A 15,774-nucleotide genomic window follows, 5' to 3' on the forward strand; every position below is an offset into this window, starting at 1 on the left:
TCTAAGGAATGTTTCCAGCACTTTGTTGAATCTATAATATATAGATACATACATCTATTATGCTGAATGTTTTGTGGCGTTTCTCAGTTTTCATTGGTATTATATTTCCTTACTTTTGTTTTTAGATTTCCCCACTTACTGTGGAGTGGCACTGTGCTGAAGACCATGCTGGATATTTTGCAGACCCTGTCCCTCTCACTGAGTGCGGTGTGTATGAATGCAAATTACAGAAAATGCAGTAATATTAAAGCACAGTATTATTTAAATGATGAATTTACAGGCATGTCTTCTTTACACAAAGTGGTTATTGGGTGATATTAGTATTAAAATAGGTTTTAGGTGAAGATGGAGGCCAAATAGGTCAGTTCAGAATGCATTATTTGTTCATTTTCCTCATGTACCCTTAGACATGGAAATGTGTGGACTAATGAGTATATCTTATTGACGAAGGATTGTAGTACTTGGATGTTGTTGTGTTTTCAATATTATACTGATGCAAAAAAACATTTTGGAACTTCTTTCAGGACATTCACAAGGACCAACCATATTATGACATTCCAGATGCTCCATACAGAATAACTGTCCCTGATACATATGAGGCCAGAGAGGTAATAACATTCACTTCCTTGTGTGTCATGGACTCCAATATTTTGTAAGCTTCATGCACTGATATTTAACTGTCTAGTTTAGCTGTTCCAAAACTGTAGAAATTTGTTTATCAACTTTTGATTAATTACAGAGTATTGTGAAGGACTTTGCTGCCCGCTGTGGAATGATCTTGCAAGAAGCCATGAAATGGGCACCTTCAGTGACCAAATCCCACCTACAGGTATTTTTTTTTAATTGTGTTTATGGCAGGTCCTCCTCTCCCCCTTCCAGCACAGGCTGTGGGGGCTGTGTTGGCTGTGTTGTATTAAATAATGTGCCCATTGGCTTATGGCGTGCAGTGCTGTGCTGGACTGCATCCCAGTTCTGGAAACGAGAGAAGGCAGCATTGGGAGCCCCCCAGAAACAAGCATAAGAGAAGAGGATTGGCAGTATGTGGGCGGTTCCAACTTGATTCACCTAGTGAACACCACGGACCCAAATCCTGAAAGTATTTTATTTTAAAGATTTAATGATAAAATCCTGGAACTGAGGGAATAGGGGAGCAACTATGAGGAAATGGCCAGCTGGTGGCCAAATATATATGGGCTGTTTAACTGTATTTATATATTATTAATTATTTTAACCTCTGTAAAGATAGAAAACATTTTTAAATTTGACTCTCTGTATGGGGACTGGGGACCTAAATCCTGGAACTAGTTTTGTTGGTAATTTACAGATTAAATCTACCAGCCAGTTGTATTCTTGCCACTTCCCATCCTTGCCCTGGCAGTGCATTCACAGAGGTTGAAACACACCCCTGTCTGAGTACAGTATAATAAGTGAGAACATGGTAGAGGCTGATTCACTTAAAGATAAGTAAATATCCCTGGACTGGAGAGTCTGGAGAGTCTTTCAGGAGATCAGAGATGTGGCTGTTATGGATGGCCTCGGTAGAAGGTGAAGCATCCTGACTACAGACTTCAGTGAAACAGGCCTAAACTACCAGTTTACAGTCTGCAAGAGGCGCTGCTACAGCTTCACCCATCCCAGAGAAAAAGCCTCAACACAGAGGATGTTGTTTCCAGGTAGTTTTATACAGTGGGGTTGCCCAGTGATGCTCCTATCCCTAGTGATAACCACCATGAACTTCTATGAATGTGACCCCATCCTGACAGACCTTTGTAGCCCTAACATTGCAGACTCACCCCCCTTTCTGTACTGTGTCCTGACCTATTATAGAGAAAGTGCCAGCCCTCTTATCCCTGGGAGATATGAAATTTCAAGCTGGCTGCAGCCTTTCATGGATGGAAGTGGGGAATTTGAACTGGCATAGGGAGCTAATTACCATGAAGCTAGGAAGATAGAAGTAGATAGGTGCCGGTTCCACTGTTGGTTTCACAGGGCTTTTGTGAGTCCCTTTCTGGCAAAACAATAAGGCCGATGTTGACGAAGATTCAAGATGTAGAGCTGACCAGCAAACTGAGTAAGTGTTGGACATGGATGTCAGAGGTGTGACACCTGGGAAATTGGGTAGGGGACGGGTTAGGCCAGACCAGTGAAGGTAGAGGTCACCTGAATCTAACCCTTGACCCTGTTATATGTTTATGCGAGAGTTAGGGACTGCAGTGTACGATATACTATTTGTCCCTGACTTCAGCGCTATAACCAAACACCTGATAGACCTCACTAAGAAGCAACTCCCCAAAGTCATAGACTGTACACCTGCTTATGAGTTGGCATTCCAGTCATTGAAAAAGGCTCTGCACGTGCTCAAGTGCTGGTTGAGCCATATTATAAGAATTACTTCAATGTCCAGACAGATGGGCAGTAGCACCCTGTGGTGTTTCTTTGAGCAGAACATTGTTGAATTGGGAGGTGGTATATGCAACAATTGAGAACGAGTGTTTAACTATTGAGCAGGCTGTGCAAAAACATAATTCTTATTTGTATGTAAGCTTGTGAGCAGGGCCCTCTTACCTCTCTGTATGTATAATCCAGTATTGTTTTATTACTGTTTGTTCCCAATTGTAAAGCGCTTCGGAATCTGGTGGCGCTATATAAATAAATGGTGATGATAATGATTTGTATGACCAGTACTTCACTGTGGGGACCGATCACTAACCTTTAAAGCTGGAACACATGTCACAGGAGAATGGAAGACTGTTGCTGTACAGTCTCGCTCTTCAGATTTAAAGTTTTCGTATTGTCCAGAATAAAGTAAGGGCCCACAGCAAAGCCTATGGACTGTTCAAGCAGGAAGAGCCGGTTCCCCCACGTAATCTTGGTAACCTCTGGTTCAGGGGCCAAATCATGAAATAATGGTCACTGATGGACAAATGTACATGAACTATTTGAAATTGCATGTGTATTTTAAATGTTTAAATATTTGAACCCGTTTAACGATAGAAAATACTGCTGGAATCTTTAGGACTTGCTTATAGTTGTGAGCGATCTCATGCAATGTGTCTTTAATCACTGGTCCTCTGTGGGTTCAGACAAGAATAAGAATTGTTGGTGCAGTCATTCCCAGAAGGGTGCTCAATGTCCCCACAGGATGCCCGTGTTAGTGACCAGCAACCTATCACGTGACCCTATTAGTGTAACTTTTGCTTGGTCAAAAGGTGGACTAACCAGTCATGACTAATGTCTAATGCAACTCCAGACCACAAACTACTGAAAAATGTCAACTTTCTCTCTTTATGCAGTAAGAGGATATATTTTTTAATTTCAGTCCTTCATTGCCTGTCAAGTGAATATCTATAAATTCAATTTATAAGATACACCTATTTGAATGACTCATTTTCTTGTTTCAGAGCTTTTGATTTGATTATATTATTACCTTTTCAGGCGTGTAATTCCAGTATTAAGAAGTACAGGAATAAAGATTTGCCTGTAGATCATACACTAACACCAGAAGCCCCCTCCTGGTATACTATGTATGTGTACTGCAGCATTTTTCCATTTTATTGATTTTATGTAGCACAGACACATTTTAATGGCACTGTGCACATGATTTGTCTAGCAAATGTGCACAACATACTTAAGGGAGACCAAATGATTTATCTACACTTGCAAGGAGTTTCAAATGGGGCCTCCTGCAAGTCATTCATTGTAACTTAGTTCTCTTAACCCCTTCTCCCATGTATACTTGTATATTAGATGCTTTTAGCTAGCAATGATTGCTGTGTGGTGTGAGAACTGTTCACTAATCCTACTTTACTTGACTTTTAGGAATATTTGAACAAGCACCAGAACTGGGTGTCTGGTCTTTCTCAGCACACAGGCCTTGCTATGGCTACTGAAAGTATATTGCATTTTGCTGGCTACAACAGGCAGAACACAACTTTAGGGGTGAGTAACAGTCTTGCTGGTTTTACACCAGTCACTTTATGTCATGGGTTTTGTTGAAGTGCATTAATTTTTAATTCTAGTAGTTCTTGCCTGTTAAAAAATATAATTATACAGTACACTGTACACTGGCAATTAAGACATTAAAGGTGAATTATCACTTTCAAGTTATACAGTAATGTATCAAATGCATTTGTAGTACCTTCAAATTGCATGCCAGTGTCACTTCTACAGCAATGCACTGTAAAAGCTCTAGATGTCTAACAAATACTTTTTATTGAAAATGATTATCGTACTGGCATTTGCTAGCTTTTAATAGGTAGTACACCATCAATCAGGGCCTCACACTGCACATGCTCAGAAAGTGAAAGTGCGAAATTGCAGCTCTTCAGACCTGCAACTTTTTGGAACTTAGGACTCCGTACACCTGAAGAGGCATAATGGGGGAGGGAAGGGGTGCTCTAACGTAGGCTATATACAGTAAGGATGTGTTCGAGCAAGGATGTAGTGGCAGATGCGGCTGAAAACGTTTTTTATTTGCAGTTGGTCAGGGGCAGGTACAAGTAGTAGATGATGGTGATGAGCACTTGAACTAGTGAACTGCTTGCAAATAGAGTTTTGCAAATGATTCACAGATGCTTATTGAGACTTTAGTAGTCTTTCGGACATAGATTAGGATTTGTCAAACGTATTGTAGAAAAGATCCATTAAATATTTTTTTGTTCGCATGTTGGAAAGTTGTTCTTGCTGTATTAGCTAGTTAATTCATGCGTAAATGATGCTTCATAGCAATTACGGTCGTAACATATAAAATAAAAAGATTTTTGTACCTGTTCACAAGTTAGAAGGATGTGTCTATTGTCAAGCAGGCGCAATTGCTACTCATTCAGGCTTGGATGCATTTTCTACTCTGAATACAGCATACATATACTTTCTCTTATTAGCAACTGTTTGAAATGCAAGTTACGCTTACACTTGTGTTCCACTCTGAATCAGGCAGTGAATCTTTTTCGCTTCACACATCATTGTTTGTTACATATCTCTTGTTAGCTACATCACTTGTACGTTTTTGTGGCAGGCTGTTTGTTTTCTGTTTAACACTGTTAACGCTGTGCTCAGATATTTAGTGAAATATTACACAATATATTGTGCTATATATCTCCTTAACCTAATGTTTAGTCCAGTATTTTCCAAACCCAGTCCTCAGGACCCCCTAACAGTGCAGGTTTTCCAGGTCGCAAGTGAAATAATTAGGACCACCTGTGGATCTGTTACAATGTCTCAGTCAGTAATGAATACACCTGTGCTCCAACTAGGAGACATGGAAAACATGCACTGTTAGGGCTCCCTGAGGAATGGCTTTAGTCTTAAACTCTAGTAATCTGTATATACATGTCAGCCTAGAGCAACTTCAGGAGATGGAGATACTTTATGTAAAGCTCCATACTTGCTATCATGTATTCCAGATTCATGATGCAGGTTATCGTGCTGATAAATGACCGCAAGCAACAGAACTTTAAAAAAGCCAGAAATCAAAAAAGTGTACAACTAACGTCAAAAGGAAATGCCATATGTGCAATTAAACAAAAAGCAAATCTATTTAAAGCAAACATCTAATTGTTAGATTATGCAACAATAAACTAACCCTATAACCATTATCATAGTTCCACAGTCATAGTGGTATACACTGGCGCATGCACTGTGAAGTGCTTTGTTACATGTTGGCATGGCGACTTATTTATTCATGTGTTTGTATTTGTTGTATTTAATTTTTTATTTTTTTTTATCAATGTGTCATTTCACAAATGTAACACCATTGCCTTTTCTCCCATTTCCTGCACTGATGATGTGATCTCATTATCCATGTGTTCCTGTTGCCCTTGCCATGCATTGTCTGTTGTTGCCCTCCCCTCCAGTCTCCAGCTTCCTCTGTCCAGGTTTGTTCTAACACTCACCATTTGCCCACTCAGCCTGTCCTTGTTTTTCAGCCAAGGCAGCTTTCTTTTCTTGGCATTCTCTTCCAGTTTTCATCTGCTGGAGCCTTAATTTAATGCCTTGGAGTGGTGAACAGCATTCTGCTTTACTGCAGTTTGGAAGGTGCATGGTCACACTTTGTGGGGGCTCTGCTGGGGTGTACTATTAACATTGCTGTCTTCTTGCAGGCACAGTCAGAGAGCAGATCGTTGGGGGCTACAGCTTTTGAATCCCACCCATAACAGCATTGTGCTTGAAAGATGCTTTTTTTTAACTGCATTGGCAAAAATTACTGGGGGCATTTACAAAAACTAGTGCAAGCACAAAAGGTGACTGTGGCAACCAATCGGAATTCTATTTTTTGTTCATTTTTATTAGAATGAATGCAAACTGCTGATTGGTTCTTTTCATGTTCTAGTAATAATAAAACTGCCATTTCTTTGTTCAGTATAATCCTCTCAGTTTTGACTGGGTTAATTAGTTGTACTACATGAATTGTTATCTTGTCATTTGTCCTATACAGATTTTGTTAAATTATATGGATCACTGCCACTAACGTCCTCTCTCTAGCTTATGTTCTGAGCTTGGGATATATCAAATGGCAATATAATCTTGATACTGAGTACTTTACACTATGAAAATTGCCCAACAAATATTTATTAAAGCCCCCTCCGACACTTCTCTCTGCTCACAGCCACTTTTACTGTCTGCAGTTCTATTTTGTTGAAAACTGGTGTAAAATAGAGCAAACACTTAATTTAAGTTGTTTTGAAAAATTTTTGTTGCATGATCCTTACAGACAACTCAGCTAACGGAGCGCCCAGCCTGTGTCAAAAAGGATTATTCCAATTTCATGGCATCTCTGAACCTGCGTAACCGATATGCTGGAGAGGTAAGGAGCACCCATGCTATGGCCACTCATGCCAAGTCACATTTGTCCACCGGTTAGTTTCCTTTATGCAAACTTTTCATTTAGGCTTTTATTGTTTGCACATGTTTATTAAATGTCAAAGTGTCTTGTTAGACAGTGATATTGTAGGAAGCTATTGTGAAAAAGCATCGTATTCATCTATAGAATGTAGGAAATTGTAGTTTATTTCAGCCTTTTCCTACAAAGGAAATCTGCCTTGGAATATCTGCAAATTACAAACATTAGCCTACATACTAATTATAGGAATATTATTTATTTACTTTGTCTGCAATTTATAACTCACCATTAGCTATCTGGCCATTTTATCACAAGGTTTGACCAGTAACCCTAGGAGACAACATACCACTGCTTCACTCTATGATGACAAATTACTTTTGTTGCATTAAAGCTGGATAATGTGCATACATTTTATATTTTTCTTGATACTTATATATTTCTCTGTATATTTTCAAGCCAAATTAATAATTTATGTTGGCTGCTGTGGCATCAGCATTTTGGTTAGATTTTAATAATCCTTTAATGGAACTTTCTAAATTGTACATTTTTAGTACGCTCTTAGTGGCAAACTGTCATCAAAACATTATTAATTTATTAAAGCAGCGGTTCCCAAAGTGTGCGCCGCGGCTCCCTGGGGTGCCGCGGAGCTGTCGCAGGGGTGCCGCAATTGCTCTCAAAAAAAAAAAAAAGAAGAACTTACCAATCCAGCGCCGGATCCTCCTCACTGTTCTCACTGACTGCCGGGTGTGACGTCATCACGTCCAACAGTGTCAGTGAGGAGCAGCAGCAGAGAGGACATCAGGAAAGAAGACAGCAGAAAATGAGGAAGAAGGTAAGTAAAGGAACGCAGAGTGAAAGGGGGCACAAAGAGAGAGACGCTGAAGAAGGGGAGGGGGACACAGGGAGAGAGACGCTGAAGGAGGGGAGGGGGACACGGAGAGAGAGAGAGAGACGCTGAAGGAGGGGTGGGGGACACAGAGTGTGAGATGCCAAAGAGGGGGACACAGTGTGTGAGATGACAAAGAGGGGGACACAGTGTGTGAGATGGCGAAGGGGATGCAGAGTGATATGGCGAAGGGGCGCAGTAATATGATAATGGGGCACAATGTGATGGTAAAGGGGTCTAAATACATCTTGCGTCATTTTGACCCGACTACTTAAAAAACAGGACTACCCGGTAATTATTTTGGCTTAGGGGTGCCTTGGAAAAATTATGGTGACCCTAAGGGTGTCTTGAACTGAGAAAGTTTGGGAACCACTGTATTAAAGTATTATAAGATCAAACAATCTGGAAGTACCCAAAATAAGGGTCCGTTTCAGGCTTTTTGAAAGATTGCTTTCTGTTTCTGCCCCTCACTCGAGAAACACAATATTTGGTATATGCTATGCCAGGGGTCGTTAACCCCCAGAACACGTGGCACACGGACCACTTCTGTCTGGCATGCCAAGCTCCACAGCTGTCAAACTGAAAACGAAGATGGGTGAAACGGAGCTGCTGTTTCAGTCATCTTCAGCTGCTTTGGAGAAGGAGCTCCCATGGAGCGAAAGATGCTGACTCCAGAGGTAAGTATAAGGGACAACCGGAACTGGGGCCACAAGTATAAGGGACAACTGGAACTGGGGCCACAAGTATAAGGGACAACTGGAACTGGGGGGAGCACAGATCTGAGGCATAATATGATCTGGGGCACAACTATGTGGCAAAATATGAACTGGGGGGCACTATTGTGTGGCATAGCATGAACGTTTATTTCTTTGTCCCATTGCTATTAATATTATAATGATATTAGCGTGTATCAAATAAGAAATCATTTAAATAGTATTTAAATATATATAGTATTTAAATATATATATTCAAAGAGGAAATTTAGTAGTGGCCATATGAAAAAATGTAAGTGAATGGAATTTGATAGTATGAAGTGGCTAATGGCATGCCACTGTATACCAGCACACCTCGATCACGAATAAATTATATATATATATATATATATCTCTATCTCTATCTATATCCACATCCACACACTGATCTAAGCTGTGGCTAAAATACATTATTACTGTTTATTAATCTCACATCTACAAGCTGATTACCCTATGTAGAATGTACATGATGCATTTTCTGCTGGATAGTGCTGACAGTGGGTAGAGTGCTGCTTCTGACAATAATCAGAATATACCAACACACCTTCCTGTAACAATATATATTGATGTAAAAACACATCATCCTGTTCTTTAATAATATTAATAATAATAATAATAATAAAAAGTTTTTAATGCAGCTTTACGATCAGACAAAGAATTAATAAAAAGTGGCACTTAACCATTTTTTATTTTAACACTTACAAATAAATGAAATCTCAGTACTTGGATTAATTCACTTGACAGATGCTAGTTTTACAACTTCATGCATTCTAAGTAATCAGTTTAGGGACAATTAAATATCATCTTTGAAGAAAAAGATTTTAATCACTCATCAGTACAAGCATATTTTGATGTTTCACAGTGATTAAGTTATAGATCTTGTAGGTGTTTAACATTCCCTGATTACTTCACTATATTGTAAGTTATCATTTATACTGCAAAACAATAATATGCTTGAAATAAACACAAGTTATGTTGTGTTTCGTAAAAATGTTTGACTTTGTATTACAGAACAATCTATGTGATGTTGAATACTTTTGAGTCAAAAAAGACAAAAGTATTATAGGAGTGATCCCTTTATTGGCTAACCAAAATAATTTTTTATATTTGCTGGCTTTCAGAGCACAGAGGCCCCTTCATCAGGTTGATTTACAAATGAATGACTGAGAAAGGGGAACAACCTTTAAGAGATGTTCCATCAAGCAATTTGTACAGGGGAGAGGGGGGGGGGATACAAATTGCTTGATGTAACATCTCTTAAATGTTGTGCTCTTTTCTCAGTCATTCATTTGTAAACTCGCCTGATGAAGGGGCCTTTGTGCTCTGAAAGGTATCACTTCTATAATACTTTTGTCTTTTTTGACTCAAAGTATTCATCATCACGTACATTTTTCTGGTTGGCATGTTACTGCAATAAAAAATTGATTTACAGAACAACATATAAGCACATCATAGCTGAAAATGGTATTAACTTTCCCATTAAGTCAAAATAACTTGACATTTTCATGTGTGTTCTGGTTGTAGAAGAATTGGCACACAAATCCATGGACATAATGCAAAAATCCAAGCAAATTTAAATCTTGTGTTCTTGTAACAGGTTGCTGGCATGATAGAGTTCTCCTATGCAACTGGTCATACATCGGATCTCAACAAGCTAATGATGAAACATTTGAATGATGCTTTAGACTCAAGACAGCCAGAGGCTTACACTCAAGTCTTGTTCAAACTTACAGCAATGCTTATCAGCAGCAAGGGTAAGAGGTTATGAGAGGATGTTCTTACTTTGCCACCTCATTGTGGCCAGGGAATAAACACTGTTTCACTTACTGTCTGTAACCTGCCGATACCGACTACTTCTTCTGGAACCGCTTGACCACCGGACTTTCATCAACTGTAAGTGTAAACCGTGAACCACTGTGGTGACCAATTTATAGGAAAATAGTTACTGCCATCACCACGCTTCTTCACCAGCACCTTGTTTCTGAGTTGTTTGTGGAATTGATGTAACATCGCTGATTACTGTGGCTGGATCCTACTGACCAGTTACTTTTGATCAGGACTACTGGGGGAGTTGGCAGAGCGCCAACTCTGATCACGTGGTGCTGACTGCACTGCCTCCTCTTCTGATTTCACTTACTTGTCCTGTGGGGTGCTGTTGGGTGATGCAGAACGGCTAGTCTAAGATTACAAACTAGTAAATATGAACTGGGAGATTTAGTCTTTAAATCACTGGACTAAACCAACTTGCAGGATCACTTTTTTGTGGTCTAGAGCCACCTCAAAACTGAAATATGCTTCGGCCACTACTGGCTTAAGGTTTCAAGACTCCAGTGTGGCGCTTGGGACTCCCAGAAGGCAATATGTCTCCTGGAAAAATTTGAATCCTGGAGAAACCATTAGACGCTACTGGCTGAGCTGAAGTTAACTTCTGAACCATCAGGCAGCATTCCCCCCGATACCCACTAGAATTCCAGGGTAAATGCTTTCCATTGTTTAAACAGTTGAAATGTTTTTTTCTAGATTAATACTCTGGTATCTCTCACAGATGCTAATGAAAATAAAACATTTCCCGCAGTACGTACAGTCACAGAGATCTATTGAAAAACTAACTTACCATGATAACACAACTCCTGGGTGTGTTTGATATTGCAGATATGTATCTTTTTTTCTTACAGAATGTGATGCTCAGCTGCTTCATCATTTGTGTTGGGCCCCACTTCGTATGTTCACTGGCCATGGTATGGAGACAGCTATCGCCTGCTGGGAATGGCTTTTGGCTGCTAAGAATGGGATTGAAGTGCCGGTATGGTATATAATAGCATATCTAATTGGGAAAATGTTTGCTCTGCTATTTCAAGTTTTGGAAATTTAGTTTGAAAAGTATTCTTTCTCATACATCCTTGGGGAACGCTGCAGAGGCAGGAGTTTGGGCACTTTAAATTTGCTGGCAAAGTCTCAAGCTCCTCCCCTTCTACACCACTATTACTGTCTGGGAATTCCAATGTTTTTAGTACCTGCTGGAGCTGTGCCATTTTTTATGGCAGACACTTTACTATTTCTTTATTATGTTTTTTTTTTTTTTATTGCCCTAGAATCAGCATCCCTCAGCCATGGATGATGTTGACTGGAGTGGGTTCCGGAGGTGTTTTCTCATGCCAACAGCCCTTTCCTAGTGTGGGATTGCCTCTGAGATGGGGGGGGGGGGGCATGTTTCTGCCGCAATAGGTAGTGACTGGGATTCCCGTGCCTTCAGCGTCATTGAACGGTGTGCTGGAGGCTTGACGTTAAGATGATGGCAGGGTCAGGTGGGTCAGCTTAGTCCAGTCAGCCCCACACTAGGCAAAGGCTGGTATGGGGTGGGAACATTCTTATGGATGACAGTCTTTGTACTGTTGGGCCCTTGGGGAGGTGCTATCTCAATCCAGCACCTCCTCCTTAGCAGGGCTTCCCCCTTAGAGGCAAACCTGTCAAAAAAAAAGAAAAAGAAAGGGTAGACTCAGCTGTAGCCCTACCTCTTTTCTTCAGGTGTATAAGGTTAGGGGGCTGTTTGTGACTGGAATTCTCTCATTCACTTTTGTTCTGAACTTTGTGTCTGTTTTGCAATGTACGGACAGTTTGCTATTGTGCACTGCAGCTGTCCTCTCATTTCCCCTCATCTTTTCTTTCATGTCTGAAAAGGAGATACATCCAGGGCTAACCCTGGGAAGGGGACTTTAGTGGTTTTACCCTGTTCTAGGCACAACTCTAGATTGTCTAACGGCCAGTCAGGTGCTGACACTTTATGGGCCAGCTTGTGAGGCATGAGGCAGAGGCACAGCTTGTTCTTGCAGGCATACTCACTCAGGGGGTTCCCCTGAAGTGACTGAACCTGTCTGGATGAGATCTTTGGCCCAATGCTTTGCAGAGCTTCTGCAGCTATCTGTCTGTTCCCAGGGGTCGAGCATGTACCACCTACACTTTTCTACCACCTCTGGGAGAGTTTCCTCCTTGAAAGGTGGATGGAATGTGCCTCAGCAACTAGACTGGGGAAGGGCCGAAGACACTGACCTTGAGGTTTCCTCACGCCCTGACGACTCCAACAGAAAGCAAGGCGTAATCGATTTAGTGTGAGCCGTTTGACAAACCCTAAATATTTAGGACAGCACAGATTCTGAGATTACCTACAATTTGCTGTTTAAAAGGAATAAGAAACAATCCTTTTATGTGTAGTGTGGATCTAGTCCAATCGTAGGTTCTGGTTCTGTTGCTTTATCTTCACCCTAGTGTGGTTACGTAGACATAAGAATCTATGCCTTCGGTAGATTCTCCCATAGCTGGTCTATGACCACAATTTTTCAAATGCTGCTATCTTATGGGATGGCACAGATTGGGAGTCCGAGGCCATCCTTTAGTCCATTTAGAAGGGCAGCAGGGTCCTCCTTCAAACCCATCCTGGTTTCGGCTTGGGTCAGTAGAGAGGTGATCAGAGCTATTGGTGAACGAATTGCAGTCTGGCAGACCAAGTGTGGATTTGCTCATTATGGTGACCTCTGAATATCTGGGAGAATCTGCCATTCGTGAGGGATTTGTTGGGGCTTGGTTTTCAGCCTCAGCAGTCCTGGCACACCGTGCCCTGTGGCTTAAGGTTTTGGTGGTGGACGTAGAGTGCTTAAAAGGTTTTTCATGCCTTGCTCTTTTCTGGATAGGTTTTGTTTAGTCCTGAACTAGATATGATTATTTCCCTGGACATGGGGAAAGCGTTTGGAAAGAGTACTTTTCATCCCTGATGGTAGATGAGGAGTCAAATCTCTAGAGTACCAACATATGCTCTTTGTGGAAGTTAGCACAAAGGAAGACAAGCTTGGGCAGCTAAGTGTCCTGCTGCCAAGCCTGCTTATTTAACAGTTCGCATGATGGACAGTTTACTTACTGCAGATCTCCTGGGGTGAGAGCCTTTCTGGTTCTCTTCTGGGTCCTGTGGCTCATTCCATCACAAATGCCTATGCGAGTCATATTTCGCAGATAATTCATAGATCTCCTGAGGTCCCCACCCTGCTGGATTTTCTTCATCGTCCTTCCAGGAGACGGAACAAATAATTTCTCTCTTTAGGAAGACATTCAGTCCTTGATTTCATCAGGAGTAGTTGTTCCAATCTCAAAAGGGATTAGTTTTTTTCAAATCTCTTCTTGGTTTAGAAATCTGAATCCCCTGAACATTTTATGGTGTACAAGTTCAAACTGTCTATCTATAACATGGGGCAGGGCAATTTCAGGGTGTCCGTGGACATGATGGACGCATACTTTCATGTTCTAAATATGTGAGGGACACCTGTGTCACCTCAGATTCACTGTTCTGTCCACCATTTTAGTTTTGGGCTTTCCCTTTCGGACTTTTGACAGCGCAGAGGGTGTTCAAAAGGATCATGGGCTGTGATGGCTGACCTTCTGAGATCCAGAGGGGTGACTATCATTGCCTACCTGAATGATCTGCTTTGCAAGGCCAGGGTCTCCGGCTCTGATACAGGTTCAGGTTTGGGAGCCTTCCCAAACCTTAGAATTCATGGTTGGATCTTCAAATTTGAGTTATCCAACCTGACTCTTTTCTAGTGATGATCTTCCTGGGACTGCTCTTCGACACCCGCCAGCAGAGGGTTTTCATACTGGAAGACAAAATCCTTTCATTATAGGGGCTTGTGAAGCCTGTTCGCTCACAGACTGATGTCTCTTTTGTATAAAGGTCCTAGGCAGGATGGTCTCTACTTTCAGGGTGATACAGTTTGTATGGTTCCAGATCATTTGACCGTCTGGTCCACCTGATTTGTCTCCAAGGGTACATCAGTTGCTCCTCTTTTGGATGAGGAATGATTAAATAAACAGGGGGCACTGCTTAATCATTTTGTAATGGGCACTGGTGACTGCAGATGCCACATTTATTTTTTTTACTCCAGAGGAGTCCAAGCTCCAGATAAATGTAACTGAAGGACGGGCTGTTAAGATTCAGTTAAGCAATGCCACGGTGGCACCAGAATGAGCAGGCCAGTACAGATAGTTGCAGGACCATGCAATGGGTGGAGCAACCATTTACAACCATCACAGCAATGTTCATCCTAGGGTTGAAGAACTGAGAGGCAGAGTTTCACAGCAGACAGGACTTTCACCCTGGGGATTGCTCGCTTCACCCGGAATTTTTCCAGCAGTTAGTGAACAAGTGGGGTCAGCTCTGTGGCTCCATACTGGCCGAGACGGTCATGGTGCTTGAACATTTTCAGCATTGCAGAATGCTTGTGGTGATATCTGCCTCTTAGATCAGACCTTCTGGGTTTGGGAGCGCTTCTTCACCAGATTTGCCTCAGCTGCTTTTAACGACGTGGCAGTTAAAGCCATGATACTTAAGTATTTGGGCTTCCCTGACAGTGTGGTTCAGACCATGCTCGGGGCTAGGAAACCAGCTTCTGCCTTATGTTACTACAGGGTCTGAAAAACCTACATCTCTTTTTTAGTTAGCCTGTTTTCTTCTCTTCTTGCAGGGGTTCTAGATGTGGGCTTAGCGCCTTGAAAGTTCTGGTTTTTGCCCTATGGGTTTTTGCCACTTTTCCATGCAGACTTTTAAATGCAGTCCTCCTTACAGGAACTGATGCAGGGGCAGCCTCCTTTCATGCCTCCAGTAGCTCCTTGGGAGCTCAACCTGGCCCTGACAGCTTTGCAGCACCTACTTTTTGATCCCTTGCATTTGGTGGAGTTGAGTTTTCTTACTGGTATACTACTTTTTTTTCTAGGCCATCTCTGCTACCATGAGAGATACGGAGCTGGGGGTTCTATATCATATGTCTCGGATTCTAATTTTTCAAGGGGACAGGACTTTACTTTGGACTGGAGCTTATATCAGCCTGAAGTGGTTTCCAAGTTCCATATTTATCAGAACATTGTAATCCCGCCTTTAGACCAGAATAAATATCCAGAAGAAGAGGGCTCTCTTCTCTGGACGTGGTCAGGGCCATGAGGGCCTATGTTCATAGGTTCCGTGAATTGCATAGGATGGATGACATCTTAGTCATTTATGATACCTATAAGAGGTTAGCCAGTGTCTTAGCAAGACCATAACTTCAGTAATTCGCCAAGCCTTCCTTGGGACAGGACAGCATGTTCTCGAATGTGGGATGGCACATTCTTCCAGATCGGTGGGTACCTCTTCGGCCACATGGTCTTCGATGCACCACTTAATGTAGTTCTACAGAGTCAATACTTTGGTGTCCAAAGTTGTCAGTTTTGGATGCAAGGTGCTGTGCACTGCAACATCTGAGTGTACCCCTACTTTAGGG

General features: G+C 41.6%; 1 protein-coding gene across 2 annotated transcripts in view; it reads left to right on the forward strand.

Annotated features, from left to right (window-relative positions):
- Positions 1-15,774, forward strand: part of PI4KA (phosphatidylinositol 4-kinase alpha) — a 119,171-nt gene that overhangs the window by 71,894 nt on the left and 31,503 nt on the right. The window contains exons 26-33 of one of the 2 annotated variants that reach the window (XM_075216171.1): positions 126-207; positions 525-608; positions 740-829; positions 3,820-3,939; positions 5,853-5,873; positions 6,710-6,802; positions 10,074-10,230; positions 11,152-11,279. In XM_075216171.1, coding sequence (XP_075072272.1) covers positions 126-207; positions 525-608; positions 740-829; positions 3,820-3,939; positions 5,853-5,873; positions 6,710-6,802; positions 10,074-10,230; positions 11,152-11,279 — 775 coding nt within the window. The remainder of the gene's footprint in view (positions 1-125; positions 208-524; positions 609-739; positions 830-3,819; positions 3,940-5,852; positions 5,874-6,709; positions 6,803-10,073; positions 10,231-11,151; positions 11,280-15,774) is intronic. The other variant, XM_075216180.1, reaches the window with a different exon arrangement.

Source organism: Mixophyes fleayi, chromosome 1 (assembly GCF_038048845.1).
Source record: "Mixophyes fleayi isolate aMixFle1 chromosome 1, aMixFle1.hap1, whole genome shotgun sequence".
Taxonomy (NCBI): Eukaryota; Metazoa; Chordata; class Amphibia; order Anura; family Limnodynastidae; genus Mixophyes; species Mixophyes fleayi.